Genomic DNA, 26,524 nt, shown 5'->3' with positions numbered 1-26,524 from the left:
GTAAACCTTCCTTTTTGTCTATGCTTTTTGTCCAGCTCTTGTCGAACCAGCTCTGTTGGCATTCAGTCCAAGTGCTCTCAGTCTGAGCTTCGCAAAACAGATTCTATGCCGCTTGTTTGTTACGATTTTGATATGTTTCTCTGTTTGAAATATTGATTTAAATGAATAGAACCATTTATACCTACAACTGCTCTCTATTTCAAAACTGGTACGGAGAAACAGAGAGCAATGATAGGTATAAATGGAGAGAGAGAGAGAGAAGGGGGGGGGGGGGGGGATTCCTTCCCGGTCCACCTTTTACGTTGCAGTTCCGCAGTTGCGCGCAAATTTGACTTCTTCCGGCGTGTTTGACAACATAGCAAATAGAGGAAATTTCGAAAATGATACGTCTGTCTTGAAAGGGTCTGTATGTGCATTAACTTCACATGTATATAATAAAATCAGGGTAATTCCGGTGGAATAACTTCTTATGTGATTATTACAGGCTAAAGTCCACAGTTAGACTCGTACAAGACACACCCATTGACTGATGCGATGTTGTGTCTGCGATTCTGTGGTTTGAGTTTGACCAGAGTGGAAGAAGTGATCTCCAATGATTTTTATTTCTGTTTTTACTTTTCCGTGTATGATATCGTTTTCTCTACCGAGTACACTTTGTGTGCGCACATAACTTAAAGTTATCTGGGTGTGTCAACGATGTACTCGTGCAGTGTTATTGTGTACTCGTGCAGTGTGTCTGTGTGCAGTCTGCATTAATTTTAGTGTTTGAAATGAACAGACGTCAAAGTCTCAGAGTAAGAAGAAACAACAAACCCATCATCAGTATTTAACTGTGCCCAGCCTTCATCCAGGGGCTTTATAAAAACTATGAACACTTATACATGTATAAAAGTTTTAATAAAACAAAGTATACATTTATGCAAAGGTACATGATGACATGCATGCATACACATGGACACACATGCATAGCAATGCACTGTCTTCTTTATTACAGTTTCGCTCACTCTATCCCACACATTTGGTATTGCATTTGATTGAGCATGCCCTTTACTATGTTATTAATGTATTCTGCTAAAGTACATATCACATGTCTGTATTTCTCACCTGCTCCCACTTCATTTTCTGGCTTTGGAAATGTGGGTGTCTGTGTCTTACTTTGGAAAGGCTACACTGGTATATTTATGACTTATCATTATTGTGCCTCAGAAAGTGAGTGGACATCTTTATCATTTTATGTTTGTACGACACGCTAGTATTGACTCGGCGTCTTCCCTGTATATGTCATCTAACTGACATTGAGTGTCTCATGGATGTGTGGAAACAGGTGTGAATTAATGTGGACAGGTGTGGCAGCCAGGCAGAGTCAGTCCAGCAGTATGTCAGCGGGAGATGTTTCCAACAAAGCCAGAACGGACTCAGAGGCTTCAGAGGTTGACACCAGCCTGCGTGAGTTGCGGGCAGAGTGTGAGCAGGCCTGGGCACAGGTGAAGGACAGGCAGCAACAGGTGGAGCAGACAAGACGACTACACTCGGCTCTGTCAGGTGACCAGGCCCCCCTGGTGGCCATCCTCCGAGAGAAGGAGCGACAGATGAGAGCGGAAGTGGAGGTCGCCAAGGAGTTGGAGCCTCAGACGCTTCCTAGGGATGCACAGGTTAGGACTGTGACATGTACTGCTGAAAAAGAGAGTAACTAGGTTGATTTCGGACAAAGTCAAATAAACATGGGTTTTGAGGAGCTGGTGCGATTGGCCTTGCAAAAGTTGCATGTTTCTCAACTGCATAGTTGAGGAAAACACACAAAAAAGAGAAAGAATAAACTTAAATTTAAAACCATTTGGTTGAGTTAGGAATTTGCTCACATTTTTTCAGTATAAAACAAATAGTGCAGAAGATCCATCTCAAGAAAAGAATTTTTTTGTATGTATGTATGTCTTATTTTATTGTGTGTCATCATGTTTGTTACATTTTATTTTTGTTTGGGGGATGGGATGTTATAGCCAAGGCACCAGTGCATGATTATTATTGTGTGCAAACATGTGTGTCCTTGTGTGTATGTGTGTGGTTGTGTGTGTTTGTGTGTGTACGATGTATATATACATGCAGTGTATGTGTGTGTATATACAGGTGACAGAGGCGGCCCTGATGGAGGACCTACAGAGGGAGGTGTCCCAGCTGAGGGAGACTCTGTGCTTGGTGGAGTCACAGCACAGAGAACTTATTGCCAGCCTGGAACAGGAGCAGCAGTGTGAACAGGAGTTGACCGCTGTCAACCACAAGTTACAGGTCAGCTCATGGGAGTAGGGTAGTCTCCACTGGGAGTTTAAGTTTCTCAATGAGGCATCACTGTGTTCGGACAAATCCTGCTACAGTGCTAGGCGAATGCCTAACCAGCAGCATAGCCCAACACGCTAGTCAGGTCTTGAATGCATGCATATATATTTGTGTACCTTATCAGAGTGGATCCCTGCAGAATTTTGCTTGTGTAACCATGGGATCTTTTTCAGTGCACCAAGTGCATGCAACATATGGGACCTCAGTTTATCATCTCATCTGAATGACTACATGCTCACCTTGATTTTCCAGTCAAACTTGGGAGAAAGTGCAAGACCAGGATTCAAACCCAGACCCTCATGGACTTTCTGTTGGCAGATAAAATGTATTAACCTTTCAGCCACCTTCCTGCACTGGCAGAAATAAGTTAGATCTATTGGCAAAAAACCCTCAAGGTCAAGTTGTTCAGGGTGTGGATCTTGGTCAAATGAAGGTTGTGTTGTTGGATGTCTCACTAGGTGGGAGGTCTGTGTGGCATTCCAAAGAGGAGTCCTGGTCTCCACTTGCTGTGATTCAGGTTTTTGTTGTTGTTTTCCTGTCAGCTTGTGCAGCACATTTCTGACAAGGCAAAATCTGCTGAGTTGCTGCCCTTGGACCAAACAGTAATGACTGCAGCAGTCAACACTAGGTTGTGTCCCATAAAATTCTCACTTCACCATAATTTCAAGTAAATGTTCAAAAGCTGCATTTACAGGAAGTTAAGAACTTATTATGTGCTGATGTCCTACCTTTGTCCATTGTCGACAGTGAAAGGCAGAACTTAAAGTAGTGGTCATAACCACCAGATTTTCCACAGGCAGAATTTCATGGGACTGAAAATTTGTTTGTCCCAGTGAAAAATGTGTGAAGTACAACATTACTTGTATTTCAGCTTTACAAGAAACTTTGTGTGGTAAGAGGTCATTGCAACTTCCATTTTAACTAGTAAATGAAACAAAAGCATGGTGATATATATGCATGTTTCTTTTTTATTTGGAATAATTTACTCCTCACTTTATCAGTCAGAAAACTGGTCAAAATCATAAGTATTATTGCTGTTATAGAGAAATGCTGAAGTGTTTAGAACAGATACAGAGCATAAGATATGAATTTGTATCCATTGAAATCAGCACTGGAAAACATGAAAACTGTTGGTAGTATCAGGAAATGCATTTTTCATCATTAAGTGGTATCATTTCATTAATCATGGTCTGTTGGTTACCATGTAGTTGATTTTCACTGTATTATTGGGCAAAATCACATAAACGTTTTAAAAAAAGAAAAGAAAAAAAAAGGTAGGTTACAGTCCCATAGCCTTTTCAAGCCACTGGGGCAGTGAATTCATATCCACGGTGTGTAGGTCTTGGTGTAGGAATGCAATTGTGAAATGGGTACCTGACATTGGTTTGGGAAGGTTATAACAGCAGAAGAAGATTGGGCCCCACCTTACTGTACCGAGCTTTTGATGTAGTGGATCTGCCTCGATGACTGTAAAAGCTGTGGGATCTTTAACATTAACTCTTTAATAGATAACAGAGTGCACCCTGGGTGGCAGGAGAGGTGTGACAGTATAGAAGTAACACAATGCACCCTGGGTGGGAGGAGAGGTGTGACAGTATAGAAGTGTAAGGTAACACAGTGCACCCAGGGTGGGAGGAGAGGTGTGACATATAGAAGTGTAAGGTAACATAGTGCACCCTGGGTGGGAGGAGAGGTGTGACAGTATAGAAGTGTAAGGTAACACAGTGCTCCCTGGGTGGGAGGAGAGGTGTGACAGTATAGAAGTAACACAATGCACCCTGGGTGGGAGGAGAGGTGTGACATTATAGAAGTGTAAGGTAACACAGTGCACCCTGGGTGGGAGGAGAGGTGTGACAGTATAGAAGTGTAAGGTAACACAGTGCTCCCTGGGTGGCAGGAGAGGTGTGACAGTATAGAAGTGTAAGGTAACACAGTGCACCCTGGGTGGCAGGAGAGGTGTGACAGTATAGAAGCGACACAGTGCACCCTGGGTGGGAGGAGAGGTTTGACAGTACAGAAGTGTAAGGTAACACAGTGCACCCTGGGTGGCAGGAGAGGTGTGACAGTATAGAAGCGACACAGTGCACCCTGGGTGGGAGGAGAGGTTTGACAGTACAGAAGTGTAAGGTAACACAGTGCACCCTGGGTGGCAGGAGAGGTGTGACAGTATAGAAGCGACACAGTGCACCCTGGGTGGGAGGAGAGGTTTGACAGTACAGAAGTGTAAGGTAACACAGTGCACCCAGGGTGGCAGGAGAGTTGTGACAGTATAGAAGTAACACAATGCACCCTGGGTGGGAGGAGAGGTATGACAGTATAGAAGTGTAAGGTAACACAGTGCACCCAGGGTGGGAGGAGAGGTGTGACATTATAGAAGTGTAAGGTAACACTGCACCCTGGGTGGGAGGAGAGGTGTGACAGTATAGAAGTGTAAGGTAACACAGTGCACCCTGGGTGGGAGGAGAGGTGTGACAGTATAGAAGTGTAAGGTAACACGGTGCACCCTGGGTGGGAGGAGAGGTGTGACATTATAGAAGTGTAAGGTAACACAGTGCACCCTGGGTGGGAGGAGAGGTGTGACAGTATAGAAGTGTAAGGTAACACAGTGCTCCCTGGGTGGGAGGAGAGGTGTGACAGTATAGAAGCAACACAGTGCACCCTGGGTGGCAGGAGAGGTGTGAGGGGCTGGAGGGGGAGCACCCCCCTGAGGACGCGGTGGAGACTGTGGCCCAGGAGCTGGTGTCTAAGATCAACCAGATCCGTCAGACAGAGCGCTCTGTCATGAAGAGGATGGCTGCCTTCGTCACCAAACACTTCCCTGTGCCAGAACCAGATGAGGTTGGGGGCGGTCCGAGTTTAAGGAGTTGACTGGTGTGTGTGGATGGGTGGGTGAGTGGGTGGGTGGATGGATAGGTTTGTGTGTGTCTCTCTGTTTGTGTATAGATAGGTTTGCATGTGTGTGTATCTGTGTGTGTGGATGGATTGATAGTTTTTTTTTGTGTGTGTGTCTGCTATGTGTGTAGCAGTGCAGATTTGGTCAGAATGTGTGGTAGTAGAGTTACCCTCTGAAGTTTGTCTATGACCTTCTCGGAGTATGACCTTCTCGGAGTATAATAAAAATAGTCTAGGACCCCCAAGGTTTTGAACTTGTCAGTACCCCAGAGAGATGGAAATGAAAAAGAATGTACAGGTAACCCCACATTACAGAATTGTAGTGGTCTTCTTAACCCTTTCACTGCCAGGAAAATAAGATTTAAGTGAAATCTATTTGCCAGGGTTTTTTCACAAAAAACGGGTATAAATTTTCAAAAAATTGCGTGCTCTTATTGGAGAAAGACCCATAAAAGTATATATTATCTAAAAGGTAAATGAATAAAGAATACAAAACACGTGATGTTTTCCCATTTTATATATTTTCAGTGACATATTGTTGTTTTGAAAGCAGTGTTTTGGTATTTGTCACATTTTCAACTTGTTAGTTACAAACATTAGTCAGGTAATTTGCACTAAAATATCATAGTTTCTGGACAAATGGATATCTGCACACACAAAATCATACTAGAACAACTGCAATTAAAAAAAATTGAAAAAAGAGACAGATACACAATGCATTGTGACATCTCCAAGTGATAATATGGACGTGAGGCCACACCCCCTCAGTCTCCAACCCCCTACTCTTCACCCCTCTCACACGGTCATTTTATCCATTTCTCAGACTGCATTGGCTGAGTGCCAAGAAAATCGCTCACACTGTGTCCTGCAAATAATTTGGTCATGTTCTGTCGTCTGCTACAGCTGTACAGCTGGCATCACTTACTGATAGTCGTATCTTGGTCACTCTCTTGATTGCTCCCTTTATTTTCTATCAAGTTGTCCTATAAATGTTCATCACTGTCTTCTCCGTCGAATTTAGGCTTCAGTTCTTTCTGAGCATCAACTAAAGAAAGTAATCTTGGTTGATTTAGTTCGCCATGATCGCATGTCTTGAGCACGGTGTCAGTCTGACATTTTGTTGAGTGAGCGAGGAGAGGAGTCAGGCAAACACTGCGGCCAGTAACCCAACCAAAGCGTTCAAATAAAGGACTGCCTCACGATGTAGATGATGTTTCTAGCTATGAATAGAATCAAGAAAGATTCCCCAAGCTAAAGCTACCAGAATTTTTGTCAACGAACTGAATGCAAACCAGGGAAAAGTCAGAATATTTTGATGACGAGTTATCTCGTCATTGTGGCAGTGAAGCGTACATGCTTGCACTCACAAGTTTTCTCGTCATATTGGCAGCTAAGGGGTTAATACAAAGACTAAGTTAATTCTGTTAAATGACAATACTGTGCTATTTGGACAGCGTCCACTCATTTCATAGCACTGGGACTGCTTAAAATAAACCACTGAAATTGAATAAAAGAATGAAGCATGTATTTATTTTCTGTCCTTTTTGGTATGCTTCTGTATTTCAGTTTACCTTCTTTATGATTGGTGTGCATGTTTCCAAGTGCATAGTATGTTGTCTGCACATTTTGCAACTGTGTCTGAAAAAGTTTGTCCCCAGTTACCCAGCAGTTGGAGCTAAAGATCAGGAATGTGAAATAAAAGACTTTGTACCTGATCCATTGTTTTCCAACATTGCATTGCACCTGATCCATTGTTTCCCAACATTGCATAGTTACACAATATATATTGATTTGATAAGTAAATTGCAATATTTATTCCGCGTCTGAACTTTCTGTTCTTTGTCCCAGGTTGCAAAAGTATCCAAAGATCTACGCTCAAAGAAACAGCAAAGTAAAAAGAATACCATGCCTCTAAAAGACATACTTTTGGAGCTGATGACAAAGTGAGTCTTTTTCAATCTCTGTATCCATGTATGTCTACACATTGGTATCCTGTTGGTGTGAGTTTCAGGAGAAAAGAGAAATCTGCTCATGTTAACCAGTTCTGATAAGAAAAATTTGAAAATTAGGTCTTGAGATGTAAGGTGCACTGCTCTTGAACATGTACATGTTTTGTTTGTCTAAAGATGTATCTCTTATGTCACTGTGTCATACTAAGACCATACTTTATTGGCTCTTTTACATGGGAGCATGTGTACAAATCAAAGAGTTTGTTTCTTCTCATTGGTTTATTGTCTGGTCACTGCTGGTTGATTTAGACAGGAACTCACACATTCATTTCAGCACACACACACACACACACACACACATATAAATAATTTGCTTCCTCATTCACAGGCACACATTCTGCAGTGGTATCCCCAGCTTTGGAAAACATGCAAAGACATTAAGCACATTATCTGATGGAATATGGCAGTTTAGACAGATGAGCAGTTTAGAAAGGGGAAAGTGTTGGAATTGTCTAGTGGAAGCAGAATACAGATTTCTGTTGAAGAATAGAGCTGTAGACTCTATTGTACATGTGTCCAGGTGTGTGGAATTGACACTGTTGTGTACGTAGCAGGTGTGTAGAATTGACTGTGTTGTGCACATTGCGGGTGTGGGGACTGGAAACTGTTGTGTGTGTTGCATGTGTGGAATTGACTCTGTTGTTTGTGTTGCATGTGTGGAATTGACTCTGTTGTGTGTGTTGCATGTGTGTGGAATTGACACTGTTGTGTGTGTTGCATGTGTGTGGAATTGACACTGTTGTGTATATTGCAGGTGTGTGGAATTGACACTGTTGTGTATATTGCAGATGTGTGGAATTGACACTGTTATGTATATTGCAGGTGTGTGGAATTGACACTGTTGTGTATGTTGCAGATGTGTGGAATTGACACTGTTATGTATATTGCAGGTGTGTGGAATTGACACTGTTGTGTATATTGCAGGTGTGTGGAATTGACACTGTTGTGTATGTTGCAGGTGTGTGGAATTGACTGTCGTGTATGTTGCAGGTGTGTGGAATTGACACTGTTGTGTATGTTGCAGGTGTGTGGAATTGACACTGTTGTGTATGTTGCAGGTGTGTGGAATTGACTGTTGTGTATGTTGCAGGTGTGTGGAATTGACACTGTTGTGTATATTCCAAGTGTGTGGAATTGACATTGTTGTGTGTGTTCCAGTGTGTGGAATTGACGCTGTTGTGTATGTTCCAGGTGTGTGGAATTGGCAGTGTTTATGTTCCAGGTTTGTGGAATTAATGCTGTTGCGTATGTTTCAGGTGTGTGGAGTCACCCAGTGACCCCTACATAGAGCTGACAGACAGGCACTGGCCGGCCTACATTGAACTGCTGCTGCGCTGCAACATCATCTTGCAGCACCCTGACAACGACAGAAGGGTCAAGCTGGTGCCCTTCCACCTCTGACCTGTCCTCTTGTTGTGTTGTATATATAGTCTTCTTGGCGAAAAACACTGCTGTCTTCTTGGTATTTTGCGTGATTCGGCTGAAAACACAACTGTCTTGTTGGATAAGGAGCTGTGAGTGCTCCTGTGGACGTGAAAGCAAAGGCGAGCAATTATTGACCGACAGAGACAAGGCTGTGTGAACAGTGTACAGAATATTGTGTGTGTGTGTGTACATAGAACATAGTTTGCAACATAATGTGTTCAGAGAACATGGGGAAGTGTCTGCAGCGTTATCTGTTCTAAAACAAAATGTTTCTGCTGGTGTTTAGTGGCTTGATAAACCAAACTACATCTTTTGTCTGGTTGTTCAAATGGTACTGCTAACGCTCTAAACTGAGGTCCCATGTGCAGCATGCACTTAGCGCGTTTAAAAGAACCCACAGCTAGAAAAGGGTTGTCTCTGGCAAAAAATTCTGTGGAAAAATCCACTTTGACAGGAATACAAACAAAATTAGGCAATTTTTTTTTTTAAAGGGAAAAAATGGAGGGATGGTAGCCCAAATTTCACACAGAGAAATCGGTTGTGACAAAAGAGTAATACAAAACAAACCATACAAATTAAACAGTGGGCTTGCCCCATCCACTCACAGAATGGTACAGTTTAGAATAAGCTTTCCTAACCTAAATCTTAGGTTTAAGACTGTTGAACAAGGCTGTACTCTATGCTTCCTTTCACAATAGATATCCAGGCATCATCAACCAGGCTGATGCGACAAAGACATCTGCAGTGGGGAACAGGAAATTGAGCAACACTCTCAAAGACTTGGTCCCAATCTTATTTGAGCCCACAGCTTACTTGGCTTTAGTTAGGAGCTGGCCACGGGAGCCAGAGATCCCACAGTGATTTGATTCTGATGGGGTTCAAACCTGCGTCCTCCTTGTTGTCAATTCTTTGCACTAAACACCTTGCCACGGTGGCTGGTGTAGGTGGGACAATGTGTGTGGTGGCAGCTAAGTGATTCAGGTGGGACAATGTATGTGGTGGTTAAGCAGTGCTTAGACATGGAGTGAAATGAGTTGATTCAGATCCTATCTTTTGACTCTTGTACAAGTGAAATGTTTATAGTTTGAACTTCTCCCTTATTTCTGTAGACATGATACTCATATTTAACTGCATAGTATTAATGGCAAGAAGCCCTTCCTGAATGTTTTAACTGTAGCTACCAGCTTTTTACGCTTTTGAAATAATGTGTTGTGAATGGGTATGCATATTAATGATATTAACCCTTTCGCTGCCAGGAAAATAAGATTTAAGTGAAATCTATTTGCCAGGGTTTTTTCACAAAAAACGGGTATAAATTTTCCAAAAATTCTGTGCTCTTTGTTATTGGAGAAGGACCCATAAAAGTATATATTTTCTGAAAGGGAAATGAATAAAGAATACAAAACACATGATGTTTTCCCATTTTATGCATTTTAAGTGACATGCTGTTGTTTTGAAATCAGTGTTTTGTTTTTTGTCACATTTTCAACTTGTTCATTACAAACATTAGTCTGGTAATTTGCACAAAAATATCATTTTCTGGACAAATGGATATCTGCACACACAAAATCATACTAGAACAACCACAATATAAAAAAAACTGAAAAAGAAATAGATGCATTGTGACTTCTGCAAGTGATAATATGGATGTGAGGCCACGCCCCCTCAGTCTCCACCCCCCTCCTCTTCACCCCTCTCACACCGTCACTTCATCAGACCGCGTTGGCTGAGTGCCAAGAAAATAGCTCATACGGTGCCCTGCTAAAAATTCGTCTGCTAGAGTTGAACAGCCTGCATCACTCACTGATAGTTGTATCTTGGCCACTCTCTTGATTGCTCCCTTTATTTTCTATCAAATCGTCCTATAAATGTTCACCACTGTCTTCTCCTTCGAATTTATGCTCCAATTCTTTCTGAGCATTAGCTGAAGAAAGTAATCTTGGTTGATTTAGTTCGCCACGAGCGCATGTCTTGAGCACGGAGTCAGTCCGACATTTTGTTGAGCGAGCGAGGAGAGGAGCCAGGCAAAGACTGCGGCCAGTAACCCAACCAAAACGTTCAAATAAAGGACTGCCTTATGACGCAGATGGTGTTTCTAGCTATGAATAGAATCCAGAAAGATTCCCCAAGCTAAAGCTACCAGCATTTTTGTCAACGAACTGAATGCAAAGCAGGGAAAAGTCAGAATATTTCGATGACGAGTTATCTCGTCATGCAGGCAGCGAAGCATACATGCTTGCCATGACGAGTTATCTCGTCATGCAGGCAGCCTAGGGGTTAAATACTCGGTTTATTAGGGATGTGTATGATTGATCGGGTGGTGGTTTTCATATTTGGAGGAAGAATAGGATGAACTTGTTCTTAAACTGTTCCAGGGTTTGAGTTAAATCAGTAATTATAGCACCTGAGACTGCGCTTTGTAGTTCAATAAATGGACATAAAACATTCATTTATGTGTATACATATTATAATGTACAAAACCAATTAAAATTGATACTACGTGAATTCGGACTGTTGGATTCATGTTTTGTAGACAGTGCAAATGCTGTTATAAAAGCTGCTAGTTTTGTCTCCTAGCTCCACTAGTTATATCATCATCAGATAAAATCACCAGCAATATTATTTTATTATTGTTGTTATGTTTTTCTTAAATTCTGATCACAAAATTCATTACATTTTAAAAATTATCTGTTTATTCAGTTTTCGACAACTGATACAATATCCACATGTTTGCATGCACTCACACACACACACAGACACCCACCCACACACACACACAGACACCCACCCACACACTTACACACACACATGTGTACACAGTCACACACACACACACACAGATACAGTACATTCTGATTTTAATAACATATTCATAACATTTATTTCAAATTATGGATATATTGTACAGAATACATGGAGCATTGATTTTATGCTCCAAACAGACATGTTTGTGTGCGTGTGTGTGTGTGAGTGAAACCTATGTGAATAATGAAAAGGCCTGCTTGGAAACATCTCTCTCGACAGCTGTAGCAGTGTATCTCATTAGGCCCGTATAGGAGCCAGCAATGTGTCCATCCACTTGATGTGCCAAGACAGCCACTTCACCACCACTTGTATTATCCTAACCACTCAGACCAGCCTTCTACCCACACCCTCCCCCCCAGCTTGTCACTGCTCACTCCACCAACCGTAGGTTAAGGTCAGAGAGAAGTTGAAAATATGGCACACTGTCTTTCTGACTGTGGCTGGAACTTTCTTGACAGTTTCGGTTTCAAGGAGGCGTCAAAGTGTACAGACTGATCCATGTCTGCTTCACCACATCTGTTTGAAATAATTGTCTTTAAAAATTGTATACAAAGCTGTCAGTGGCTGAAACTCTTGAATATGACAGGAGATGGAGAAGAGTGCAGAAGCATGCATTTGGGTCAGGTTATGCTTGCATACTGTCACAGAACCACTCACATTTTCACACATGCTCATACAAGCATAGTGAATGTGTTCAAATTGTACATACACATTCAAATTGAACACACACACACCCACACACATGCATGGAAAGAGAAATTGAACTTGAAGACTTCTAAAACTACACACACACACACACACGAGAACCTTATTGAAAAGAAAAAGGCAAACCATCATAGCAACATGGTCATTGCACAGGCAAAAAGACAATATTGGTCTTCCTTCTGTAATACGGAGATTTCTGATTATAAAGATACTAAAAAGGTGTGGAAAAAATTTCATGAAATGAAAGAAGGTATAAATTTGCCATCTTGTCCTATTAAGATAAAAGACAAAGATTTTCCGTCCAATGTAGAGTCTATGCGATTGGAAGGTCTCTCACTTAAAAACAGAAAACACAGAACCGAAGAAGAGAGCAAAAGTGATTATACAGATCCAAGTCCTGATAATAGTCAGTATGTCAATGCTCCACTCACACTCAACGAGGTTAAAGAAGCATTAGTATCCCTCCCTGAAAAGAAAACATCTGTAAGACTTGATGCAGTCTCAAATGAGATGCTGAGACATTTACCAGAAAATTTTGTTGTTTTATTGTTTGAGATTTTTCAAAAGTGCTGGATTGATGGTTTAATGCCAGCACAATGGAAACGGTCTATTGTGATACCAGTTCATAAACAAGGAAAATGCAAAACAGATAAGAGCAGCTACAGGCCAATTGCACTAACATCACATACTGGTAAACTAATGGAAAGAATAATTTTGAGAAGGCTGATGTACTATTGTCATAAAAATAAGATTATCCCAATTAACCAAGCGGGCTTTCAGAGAGGTAGATCTGCAATTGATAATTTGGTAAAACTTACAACACATGTAAAACAACAATTCGCTAGAAGGAAAAACATTCTTGCAACTTTTTTTGATGTGAAGAAAGCCTATGATCAAGTTTGGCATGCAAAGTTACTCTTTAAACTGAAATCTGTTGGCTTTTCAGGACATCTCTATGATTATATCAAAGATTTCCTGAGTGAAAGAAGTATACAGGTACGGGTCAGGAATGCATACTCAAATCCTAAAACTCTTCACATGGGATTACCCCAAGGTTCTGCTATTGCCCCTGTTCTATTTAATATCTTGTTGAACGACTTACCCAAACACTTATCAAATGATGTGATCCTAATGCAATACGCAGATGATATATGTATGTGGATGAATGTAACTATGAAACGGAATACATCCAAAAGGGCTTTAAACTATATCAAGAAAATATACCAAAGAGAAATAGATAGATTAAATAGATACATTGCTGATAATGGTCTTACATTATCATCAGAAAAAACACACATTATGCTTTTTAACAATGGAACAAACCCAGAAGAGTTACCAACATTTAAGATTGAAAATGAGACAATTCAGTATAAAGATACTGTTAAGTTTTTAGGATTGATACTTCAAAACTAACTTGGAACAGCCATATTGAATATATATTAACAAAAGCAAGAAAATCTTTAAACTTACTCAAAATTGTGAGTAAACAATACTGGGGACAAGATAAAACGATTTTGAAACATTTATCATCATCACTTATTCAATCCAAACTATCCTATGGACAAGAAGTCTTTTTCAATGCTCCAAAATATTTGCTAAAGAAACTTCAAAGCATAGACTGTAAAGCATATAGACTTGCCCTTGGTGTACCTTTCCATGCATCGACCCTCGGAACATACAAAGAAATAGGAGTACTACCTTTAGATGAATACCGAAACCTCGCATGTGCTAAATACGTACTGAGAAGCTCAACAACTGAAAATTATACATCAGAGGAAGTAAAAATTACATCCGAAAACAACTTCCCCAAAAGAGCTAAAAACATATCTTATTTAACACCCATTGGCACGCTTGTGTCAAACCTGTTCAAAAAACTGAAATTAATTCAGATGACGTAGACACACAGAAGACCGTAAGTCCATACCCCATCTGGGAAATGAATAAAGCACATTTTGATGTTAATCATACTGACATTAAAAAGAATGAAAATCCGAATATCATGGCAACGGAAGTCCGAGTACACCTTCAAAATAGATACTGTGATCATTTACAGATCTACACAGATGGCTCATTATTAGACAATGGCCAAGCAGGTTCAGCTTTCGTTTTCCACAACTGAAAATGGAAAGATCATACTATATTGGTAAAAATCGTTCAATATTCACTGCTGAACTTATTGCTGTTCTTATGGCTCTAAATCATATTCTTGATCTTCCAATTTGCCTTCTACAAGTCTTATTTTGCGTTGATTCCAAATCTGTATTATGTGCTTTAAACTCACCAAATTGTAAGAACAAATCTAAAATCATACTAGAAATCAGCCACATTTTACATCTTTTAAGCTTGAAAGGAACACATATTACGTTTTCCTGGGTTCCTTCACATCTTGGTATTCTCAACAATGAATGGGCTGACAGGGCTGCAAGAAAAGGTGCAAAGAACGAACAGGGAACCATAGAACTTTATGTGCCTCTGTCTGTACAAGAGGGTTATCGAATACAAGAAAAAACATCGTGGAACAAAGTCAGAGAATTATACCAGGAAAACGGCAAAGCTTTAAACCATAGTGTAATTAATGTTCAACAACCGGGAATTATCAATCAGTCAAATACATACAGTAATTCAATAAGATTAAGGCAGATTCATACATTATCAAACAGGATAAAACTGAACGCTTTTATAACAAAGTTCAGCAAAGATGTCAGATGCATATGTGGAGAACATATTTCTAGCAACCATGTAATATTCGAATGTCAGAATCTAAAATGTTTTTTGCCAGACTTCACCAAAAGTTCTTTTGAATGCGTTATTAACAATTCTAATTTGTTATTGCAGAAGGTTTGCTGCATAGTCCTATAGGACATTTGTTATAGATGTTATAGTTGTTTGATGTTAGCGTTTATAACGTTACCATTTTTCCTAGCGTTGTCTCTCCCTATTCACCCTCCACACATACACACACTTTTACCCCTCCCCCTCTCACAGCCCCTACCCCCACGGTTTTTGTTGTTTTTTTTCCCCGTCTAATATCAATTCAAGTGGAAAGACGTTAAACTGAAGACAACAACAAACACACACACACACATGTAAAGCTCATTTATTCAGTTATCAGGCTAAGCTTGCAACCAGTTGGCTATTTGTTCAGATTGCTTCAGTTGGAGTAATGGACACTGAGCAGTACTATACAGAAAATGTCATGTGCATAACATTTTTTCTTGTGATGGAGAACACAACATATTTCAGTTATGATGTATGAATTCCACTGTAAATAAAGTACAACTCACTTTCATATGACATGTACAGTTCAATTAGCTATGGATATACAGTGGGTGAGTATGTCTTTAATGACACACTGAAAAATTATAAACATACGTTTGTGTACAAAATAATGTTACTAGTTACAAACTGTCATTCTATTCTCCTCTCTTTTTCTCTTTGTCCTGCCTTCTCTCTCTTAAAAATTCACAATGCATCAACAGTGTAGTATTCCAGCAACAAGTTACATCATGACAGTACTGTATCTTTGATAAGACTATCTTTAAAGAATCTGGCAATTTTCCCAACATTTACAAACAAGGCAATTACATGGTTCCACTATCTACCACAATGGCAACAGTACAGCACAACTTCAGCATTGTGTATATGAAGCCAAGCTGCATATTTTACCAGTACTGCTGTTGAGTACTTCAAAAGTGATCAGTCAATGATTTTTTGCACTGTGCATTGCAGTCTCTGAAATTTGAGTTATCCATTTTTATACTTCATTTTCTTGTTTGTGATGCTACATCTATGCATATTTTTGCAGTAATTATATTTTCACTGCATTCAAGTACATTTTATAAACCACAGTTAACTGATATTTTACACACTGTGACACAGACATACGTGCATGCATGCACACACAAACACACACTCTCTCTCAACCACACACATAACACACCACACCACATCACACACACACACACACAGAACAAAAGTAAGTTTAGATTTTTTTTTAACCCAGCAGCCATCATCCATCTCAAACATACATATTCAGCAAACACCTCAAACAAACAAGAGTTACATGACTTAGGACACCACACAACTAGTGCGTCTGTCTACTCCACCAGGAAAGGCATTCTGTAGTCCAGCCTGTGCTGCCTCCTCAAACACTTTCTTGAGGCCTGTGGCATTCTTGGCAGAACTCTCGCAGTAGTTCTTGGCTCCCAGCTCCTGGGCCATGGCCTTGGCCTGGGAAAAGGACACTGTGGCCGAGGATGGCTTTCCTTCAATCTGTGACAGTGGAGGGGGAGAAGGTTTTGTTTTTTTGTTTTTTTTTCTCTCCATTTGGCCCATTATGAAATTAATAAGAGAATTTCTCTCTCTCTCTCTCTCTCTCTCTCTCTCTCACACACACACACTCGTGCACTTTCTTGTTACAAATGCATCTTTGCATCCATAGAAAGTATTTAAAGACACTGGGAAATTTTCTATTTCATCAGAAAGCTTACATTTTATCAGTCTGGAATTTGACACACCATGTATTTATCCATTTACCATTTTATGTTAATGTACCCCTTCACAAGGGATCATACTATATGAATAAACCATCAGAATCTGAAACACATGCAAAGATAGAGCATAAGCATTCCCCCTAACCTCCACTTCCCTTACACTTTTATTTTTTGTCTAATATCACCTTGAGTGGAAAGATGTAAAATTGAAGACAACTACCACAAACACACACATGCACACGTGCGTGCGTGCGCGCGCGCACACACACATACACACACGTAAAATCTTTTCACTCTTAACATATTTCGCACAGTATGTGTGCATACGTGCGAGACGTGTGTGTGTGTGTGTGAGTGTTCACCTGTGCCTTGATTCTCTCATCACATTTGGTGGCCACTAGGACGAAAGGAGCGGCAGAGTTGTATTTCCTGATCTCGGGCAGCCATTGGTCTTTGACGCGCTCCAGTGACGTAGGACATGTGACGTCAAAGCACACCAAGAAGGCGTCAGCCGAGACACAGACTTTCTCTCGAAGCTTTTGATACTCGTCCTTGAAAAGAAGAACGATCATGAAATAGAATAAAACTAAACACATGACAAGATCGTTGTTTGAAAGGAGGACAGAAGGATTTGATTCAATAATCCCAGATCGTTGAACAGAATGTTTACAGAAACAAAAAGGATACAGTGATGAGAAGACGGTGTGAAAATGACTGGTAGTAAAACTTATTTGTTTTCTTTGATGTGATGTTTGACGAACGATTAATCATCATTAAAAGAGTTTGGGTTCAAGGCCCCATTTCGGCATGGTGTAGTCTTTTGGAAAGGCACTTTACTCCGATCTTCCTCACTCCACCCAGGTGTGAATGGATGCCAGACCTCACTTTGGGGGAAGGTTATATAACATGACGGAAGGAAAGGATTGGGTATCCACCTTCCTTTGCGCCTGTGAAATTACTGCCCAGATGACCATAATTGGCTATGAGACCCTTTTTACCTTTTTACATAATGGGAATTCAGATATCTAGTATAATACAACAAAGACAGAGACTTACTGATCAGTAGAGCTTAATAAAATAACGACAAATTAAAAAGAATAATTAAAGAAAGTCAGATAAGAAGACAAAAAATGATAACTTAAACTTCAAGGTTATGAACCAATAGACTTTTACGGCCATGAAGGCAGTGAATAAAAAGAAAGATTAAAAAAGAAAAAAAGGGAAAAAAAGGGTGATAACTTGAACTTCAATGTTATGATCCCAATAAGCCTTCCACGGCCATCAAAGCAGTGAATTCGTATCCACTGTACGTATTCAGAGTTCGTGTCTTAGGAAGTCGGGTACCCATTCACTCCTGGGTGGAGTGAGCAAAATCGTATGAAAGTGCCTTTCCCCAAGGACACAGTACCGTGCCGAAACAGATCGAGCCTCCAACTCTGATCACTGGTGAACATGATCGTCAGTCAGTCCAACGCCTCACCGATTCTGCCACGGTGCATGTACAATGAAAAAATAGAGAAAAAGATAGGGGGAAAAAAACAACAAAAAAACCCTAACTGACCAGTCCACATGTGTCCACCAAGGTCATGCTGACCTCCACTCCGTCCTGCTCCAGTTTGACCGGGTGGCGCGTCAGGTGGTCAAACTCTGCAACACGTCCAGTCAGCACACGTCATGTGTGTACGTGACGTCATCATGTGACTTGTATGTGAGTATTTGTTTCTTAACCCTTGTTCAGTCAATGAAACGGTATCTGGTCGTTTCGCCCCATTGTCAGTTCGCCCCATTGCCAGTTCGCCCCCTTCAGTTTGCCGTCTTTTGCCCCTTTAGCTGCCTGGTTCATTTCAGTGAGCGCTACAGTGCTCCGTTCCTCCAATAAAGACAAAAACAGAATGTACTTTTTATGTTTTTATTTACATACATACACACAGGGTTATGGGTTTCTGCTATTAGTCTTTCTTACTCATTTTACGGTTTCAGTTTTTACTTACCTTTTCTGAAACTATGGATAGAACTTATACAAGCCTCTTCAGCCCTTCCATTTTGATCAATCCATACCGATATGATCCTTAAACCTTTTCTGCGACTTCAGTTCGCAAATGATTATTGTCTACGTCTAGTCTGGTTGATTATCCGATCCATTTCTCCATGCCTCGATCTTGTCTCCTTGTGTCTAGAATTATGTTGCATTGTATGAATCTTGGCCAAACAGTATTTGTTTTTGTACTTCGCCGCCTGTTCCTGTTTTCTGTGTTCTGAGCCATCCCCCGTTTTGGCTATAATTATTCCTACCACTAGCCTTCCGCGACTTCAAAGAAAACAACACACAATCAAACGTTTGTATTATCTTATGAACTAGTTGGGGGCGAAACGACCTGTGGTATGGGGGCGAGCTGGCCGGCTAGGGGGCGAACCCACATGGGGGTGAAACGACCGTTTAAACTCGTAGTTGTACACTGACACACACTCTCTCTCTCCCTCTCTCTCTCTCTTTCTTTCTTTCTCTCTCTCTTAATGTGGATGTGTGCGCGCGCATTTTAGGGAAGGAGCAACACTGAGTGGGGAGTTAACTATCAGTGGAAGATAAATCACGAATTGGTGCGGCTTGAAACAGATTGATTTATGCGGGACAAACATCAGTTGGAAAAAGGTTGGCAACACCCCCCCCCCCCCCCCTAGCCCCCCCCCCCCCCCCACACACACACACACAGACTTTTCTAACCCAAGAGATAAAATTGTGCTAAAATTCCCACTTCTATTCATTCTAAAAAGTTCTGTTCCTGGTGTGAGAAAAACTATCTGGATCTCAACGTATTGAAAACAAAAGAAATGTTAATAGATTTTCGGAAAGACCCCTTGCCTGTAGCTAACCTTGTGATTGATGGTCAAATAGTGGAGAGGGTCAATGAATATAGATATTTAGGGACCATCTTAGACAATAAGCTGACTTTTGACAGAAATGTTGATTCCATTCATAAGAAATGTCAATCTAGAATTTTTTGTTTACAGAAGCTTAGAAATGTTGGTATAAATTCAAATATTCTTCAAAGTTATTATCGATGTTGTATCGAGTCCGTGCTCACAGTTTCATTTATGTGCTGGTATGGAAGTTTGGGAGTGAGGAGTAAGCGTGTTTTGAACGATGTCATGAGTGTATGCAGTAAAATTGTGGGAGTGAAACAAGCTAGTATGCAAGAGCTGTATGAAAGTCGAGTGGTTAAAAAAAGCAGGCAGATAGCAACTGACGACATCCATATTTTAGCAAAGTATTATGAGCTATTGCCATCAGGACGACGCTACAGAACTTTTAAGTTGAAATCCAGAGCTCTGAAGACTTTTATTCCACGTTCAATCCACCTTTTAAATTCTTGAGAACTGTGTGTGTGTGTGTGTGTGTGTGTGTGTGTGTGCGCGCGCGCGCGCGCGCACTCTCATGTGAGACGTGTGAAAGTCCGTGCATGATAGGCTGTACCTTGTTCTAGTTGTGTGTGTGTGTGTGTGTGTGTGTGTGTGTTTACTGAGCTGAAAAACGTGACAATTGGTTATAATGAATGTGCAATATGTAGGAGTCGGAATAATGTGCAATATGCAGGATGAATGTACAATGGAATATGTCTAATGCTAACGTCCATATTCTAAATATATTTCTGTTTAATAATTACGATGTAATAATTAATTGCAATGTTTTTAAAAGCGAATATGTGAAATGCTTTTTATTTGAGAACATATGTTTATTGCTCTTGTTTAATCAAGTAATCCGCGTGTGTGTGTGTGTGTGGGGGGGGGGGGGGGGGGGGGGGGCGGGGGTGTGCTGATTATCTGGATGTGGTTTTCCGCAATTCATCTTTATTCTTATCTTACCTGTCTATTATAATCAATTCTTATCTTATCTTATCTTATCTATCCTGAGCGTGATACCAAAATTAACTGTCGAATAGTTTGAATTCCTCGTTACGTTTGTCAGACTGCATTTGCTGCACTCGGACAGTGCTGGTGACAGGCTTACTCATCCTCCTCACTCACACCGACACTGATCAAGATGAAATAGCTTTTGAATGATTATCTGTCATTCGGTTCACGGAAACTGCGTCATCTATATATGTAATCACTTCATACAGTGTGTGCATCTATCTTACTCCAATCCACCTGTGGGAATGCCCAGCGGGGTCTCCTTCTGTGTAAACAGAATCCTCATCAATCTATATAGAGATTCCGTGCTGGAAATTTTTATCTTTTCTATCGCTCTCTTTGTGTATGGTTTTTCCTTCTTTCTTTTCTTGAATTAAAAAAAACGATTATTGTTTTTTTTATGTCCCCTTCTCTTCCTTTATTATATCCCGCCGCCTTTTTGTTCCAGTTCACCTTTAATATGTCTAAAAAGCCATCGATTTTTTCTTTTGGGCTCAATGATTGGGCACTCTTTCGTAGACATAGGCCTACCACTAGTAGTAGTAGCAACAGTCACGGTAGTAGTAGTAGTATACCTGATAGGTTAGTTGTTGTAAAAATTCAATGTTTGTAAGGAACTAAATACTTTGCAAAACGACCCAAAGTGCTCAGAATATAAACACTGATCATTCATAATACACACGCACACAGACACTCACAGAGGTGAATGAAAGCAATGAAGCTATAAATAAAAACACACCTCTGCTTACGACTGAAAAGGAGAGAGCGTTTTCATCGACATGAAAGCAACGTGTAGGCTTATGGTGAAGGTGACTTAAAGTGAAAACTCGTTCCCAGCAAAAGGTCCACACTGAGACACACAGACAGACAGGGCCGTTAATCCAGCTGGGTGGCATACCACACCTGACAAGTTCGTTGCTCATGACGACTGCATGCTTTTGATAGTACGCGCTGATGCGATGAGCAAAACATAAGCTTACCATGATGTTGTGTGTGTGTGTGTGTGTGTGTGTGTTGGGGCGGGGGGCGGGGGGGGGGGGGGGGGGGGGGGGGGGGGCAGAAGAAATGATATTTTACTGTGTGAAATCCAATGTCTTTTCTTTATTTTTATTATTATTATTATTTTTTTTTTACGAGAAGAGCACATACCATAAGTTCGCAAGTGTGGGTTGGACGTTGGCCTGTTGCTTTGGCCCTATTCTTTATGATAATCTTTGTTCGTCAGAAACGCTGTTTCTACAAAATGTTACTTGAAGTAAAGTTTGTTTGTTGTTGTTGTTGTTTCACCCACACACAGGCACGCACAGGCACACACGCGTGCATGGGGGAAAAAAACGTCATTACCGCCACATCATCAGTCAACAGCATCATAACCACCGACAGCAAAAGCCATCACTGCTTCCACCACAACCGCAACAGTCACCAACACCACAAAAACACCATCACCACAACAACAGTCACCAACACCACAAAAACACCATCACCACTTGCATCACCACAACAACAGTCACCAACACCACAAAAACACCATCACCACTTCTATCACCACAACAACAGTCACCAACACCACAAAAACACCATCACCACTTGCATCACCACAACAACAGTCACCAACACCACAAAAACACCATCACCACTTGCATCACCACAACAACAGTCACCAACACCACAAAAACACCATCACCACTTGCATCACCACAACAACAGTCACCAACACCACAAAAACACCATCACCACTTGCATCACCACAACAACAGTCACCAACACCACAAAAACACCATCACCACTTGCATCACCACAACAACAGTCACCAACACCACAAAAACACCATCACCACTTGCATCACCACAACAACAGTCACCAACACCACAAAAACACCATCACCACTTGCATCACCACAACAACAGTCACCAACACCACAAAAACACCATCACCACTTCTATCACCACAACAACAGTCACCAACACCACAAAAACACCATCACCACTTGCATCACCACAACAACAGTCACCAACACCACAAAAACACCATCACCACTTGCATCACCACAACAACAGTCACCAACACCACAAAAACACCATCACCACTTGCATCACCACAACAACAGTCACCAACACCACAAAAACACCATCACCACTTGCATCACCACAACAACAGTCACCAACACAACAAAAACACCATCACCACTTGCATCACCACAACAACAGTCACCAACACCACAAAAACACCATCACCACTTGCATCACCACAACAACAGTCACCAACACCACAAAAACACCATCACCACTTCCAATACCACAATGACAGTCACCAACATCGACAAAATCACCATGACTGACTCCACCAAAACAGCAATCACTATCACCACCACAACATCACAACCAAAACCCTCACCACCACCCCATGACCACTACCACCACCATCACTTCCACCCCTCACTACAGCAACCACCACCACCACCACCACAAACCCCTGACCCACCACTTCCACCATCACCTCCACTCCTCACTACAGCAATAACCACCACCACCATCCTTTGACCCACCACTACCACCACCACCAACTCCGCCCGCCACTCTCACCACCATCACCAATATCATTTCCACTCTAACTACAGTAATCACCACCACGACCCCCTGACCCGCCACTACCACCACTACCACCACTACCACCACCACCTCCACCCCATCACTGCAGCAATCACCACCACCACCACCACCATCCCTTCACCCACCACTGCCACCTCCACCCCTCAATACAGCAATCACTACCACCATCCCTTCACCCACCACTACCACCACCATCACCTCCACCCCTCACTACAGCAAACACCACCACCACCACCATCCTTTGACCCACCAGTATCACCACCACCATCAACTCCACCCCTCAATACAGCAATCACCACCACCACCACCACCATCCTTTGACCCACCAGTATCACCACCACCATCAACTCCACCCCTCAATACAGCAAACACCACCACCACCATCCTTTGACCCACCACTACCATCACCTTCACCCCTCACTACAGCAAACACCACCACCACCACCATCCTTTGGCCCACCAGTATCACCACCACCATCAACTCCACCCCTCAATACAGCAAACACCACCACCACCACCATCCTTTGACCCACCGCTACCACCACCATCACCTTCACCCCTCACTACAGCAATCACCACCACAACCACCATCCTTTGATCCACCAGTATCACCACCACCATCACCTTCACCCCTCACTACAGCAATCACCACCACCACCACCATCCTTTGACCCACCACTACCATCACCTTCACCCCTCACTACAGCAATCACCACCACAACCACCATCCTTTGATCCACCACCACTACTACCATCACCTCCAACCCCCCCACTCTCAGCACTACCACCACCATCATTTACACCCCTGATTATAGCAGTCACCACCACCACAACCCCATTGACCCACCAATCTCAACACTACCACCACCATCACCTCCATCCCTCACAACACACATACACAAAAATAATTTAACCCCCCCCAAAAAAAAACCCAACCAAAACCAAAAAACAATGCCACCCCTCACCTGAATGCCAGTCGACAGGCCCCTGCAGGTAATCTGAGGGGCACTTTCCGGACAGATAGGCCAGCAGCAGGCACGTCTTGCCCACCCCGACATCCCCCACCACCGCCACCACCACGCTGGCACTGGCCTTGACCCCTTTGCTGCCCCCGCCGGCGTCCTTGCTGCCGCGCCGTCTCATGGCCGCCATTGTTGTCAGTGGTCAGGGATTATTAGTCGGTGATGATGGTTTCGTTGCGATGTGGTTCGTGTCTGTTTTGTAGAGCTGAGAATAGTGACCTATTGTCTGACGCCCTTAAGGCCGAGTTCTGTTCTGCCGGGCTTGGGTCGGTTAAGACTGCGTTGTTTGAGGGAGTCCTGGATTTTTATATATATATAATTTAAAAAAAAATCATTTATCTGTTTATTGTTTTACCAAGCACCTGTTGTTCAGACCTGCCGCTGCAGCCCTTCTCTTAGCTCTGTGTCAGGACTGATTTCATACCAAGTTCCTGTTGTTCAACGATCGCTTCTGTCACGGTTTCTTAATCATGGGTGTTGATCTCGTCACATTTCCAGCTGTGAAATGTACTGACACATATATTTACGCTTTTGCCTTTTTAAAGATATATGTGATTTCAAAGATTCTGATACCTTGAAATAATTTTTGAGATGGTGAAAGATACTGTGAAAAAATGTACGCAACAGATTCAACAGGATCCTTCTTAACACGCTCTGCAGCACTTTTGTAGCACTTGTAACATCTTTATTCTTCACCACACCGCTGTTTTCTTCTCGAAATCTGAATTATCAACGTCACTCAGTAACAACACAGTACAGAAACACCCACAAGATATTTTTACGGAAAACACTCTTGTAGGCGGGACGTTTGTGAGAATCTCAAAAGTGTCGCCAGGGTGTATGTGGAGTCCAATGACAGTTTCACTCACTGATGTTCACATCCGTTGTGTAGATCACGTGAAGGCAGCAATGTGGATGCATACACGTTTGGAAACACTCGCAGCAGATGGTAACCCCTCACCACAGGGAAGAAAAAAACAAAACAACAACACTAAAACCAATACAGCAACCCTTGCTTGTGGGAGGAACACTGTTACCAGGGCGTATTGTTGCAGAAGGCACTGACAGAAGTTCAGGGGTGCAGTAGTAGAAATCGGCACGTGATGGCGGCGGTGTGGATAGACCGGTCCTGCAGCCTGGTGTCCATGTCTGTCTCCTCAGTGAAACATCCTGATTGCAAACCACTCGACTCACATCCTGACAGCTTACCACTTCACTGACTCACATCCTTGACACGCCGCTCGATCGACCCCACGATCTGCGCACATTGTGGGCAATAACAATATAGTGATGTAGGCATGGTTTGTCTGAGCATTCTCTTATTGTGTCTGTGTTGTAGTGGCGGAGTGAGAGAAGGGTGGAAGCTCAAGTGGATCGTCAGCTTCTGTGGTAGTGTAGGCTGGGCCTAGTAATAATGCGCACACGAAACGCACACACACACACGGGACACACACACATACACACGGGACACGCACACACACACACACATGAACGCATCCAAAGAGAGGTTTACTCCCTGGTACTGAGCTATGCGATCGAGAACTGTATACAGAGAGAGAGAGAGAGAGAGAGATGGGTGGCGGGGGTTGGGGGGGAGGGGAGGGGAGGGTGCAGCTAACAATGATGGTGACGCCCATGATATAGTAATGAGAGAGAGAGAGAGAATCATGTTCTGTTGAGATGGGTGTGTGTACGTTCATAAGGTACACAACTTCGGTGAAGGCGGAAAAACAAGTCCCCTGCAGCTTGCACCTTGCGCATGTGAAATTATCCAGGGCAGCAAGAGGTTTGTCACTGGCACAACTATGTGAGAAGAAAATCCATCTTATCTATCTACATACAAACATAACATAGGGGATAAGCACCAAATATGGAACAGTGTCTATATGGAATATGGTAATGTCCTCTTTCCTTAAAAAAACCATACTGACTTGATTGAAAACGTACAGAAAAGATTTACCAAACAAATTATAGGGACAAGTAGTATGTCCTATGAAGAAAGACTAAACAGTTTGAAATACCTAAGCCTGGAATATCGCATGTTATGGGGTGATATGATTGAGACATATAAGATACTACATGTACTTTATGATAAGAGCACTATTCAAAATCTTTTCACTCAAAAGGACAGTAATCATATCTGGGGACACCCACTAAAACTAATGAAGACATTCACCAGATCAAACCTTTTTTCACTGCGCACTTTTTTACTAACAGGGTTGTTAACTTCTGGAATAATCTGCCCAGTACCATTGTCACTGCAGGAACACTTAACAGTTTTAAGAATTTATTAGATAAACACTGGAAGGATTATGGATTCCAAG

At 42.0% G+C, this 26,524-nt stretch overlaps 2 protein-coding genes across 4 annotated transcripts in view; one reads left to right on the top strand and one right to left on the bottom strand.

Moving 5' to 3' along the window:
- The first annotated feature begins 291 nt into the window (after positions 1–291).
- LOC143280807 (centromere protein K-like) lies at positions 292–11,600 on the top strand. 2 transcript variants are annotated; one of them, XM_076585495.1, is made up of 6 exons: positions 292–402; positions 1,345–1,652; positions 2,125–2,283; positions 5,002–5,169; positions 7,072–7,166; positions 8,489–11,600. In XM_076585495.1, exons 2-6 carry the CDS (start codon positions 1,377–1,379, stop codon positions 8,631–8,633), a joined length of 843 nt encoding a protein of 280 aa, XP_076441610.1. In that variant the 5' UTR covers positions 292–402; positions 1,345–1,376; the 3' UTR covers positions 8,634–11,600. The 2 variants fall into 2 exon arrangements, with proteins under 2 accessions (XP_076441610.1, XP_076441612.1); XM_076585497.1 differs by lacking the exon at positions 292–402 and adding an exon at positions 569–794.
- Positions 11,502–26,524, bottom strand: part of LOC143280808 (cdc42 homolog) — a 37,946-nt gene continuing 22,923 nt past the window's right edge. For both annotated transcript variants that reach the window (XM_076585498.1, XM_076585499.1), the window contains exons 2-5: positions 24,144–25,458; positions 18,222–18,307; positions 17,023–17,211; positions 11,502–16,439 (exon numbers count right to left, since the gene is read on the bottom strand). In XM_076585498.1, coding sequence (XP_076441613.1) covers positions 16,236–16,439; positions 17,023–17,211; positions 18,222–18,307; positions 24,144–24,330 — 666 coding nt within the window. In that variant the 5' untranslated portion in view covers positions 24,331–25,458 and the 3' untranslated portion in view covers positions 11,502–16,235. The remainder of the gene's footprint in view (positions 16,440–17,022; positions 17,212–18,221; positions 18,308–24,143; positions 25,459–26,524) is intronic.

Source organism: Babylonia areolata, chromosome 4, assembly GCF_041734735.1.
Source record: "Babylonia areolata isolate BAREFJ2019XMU chromosome 4, ASM4173473v1, whole genome shotgun sequence".
Lineage (NCBI taxonomy): Eukaryota > Metazoa > Mollusca > Gastropoda > Neogastropoda > Buccinidae > Babylonia > Babylonia areolata.
The sequence above is the reverse complement of the archived record's forward strand: the minus strand, read 5'-3'. Positions and strand labels throughout refer to the sequence as shown.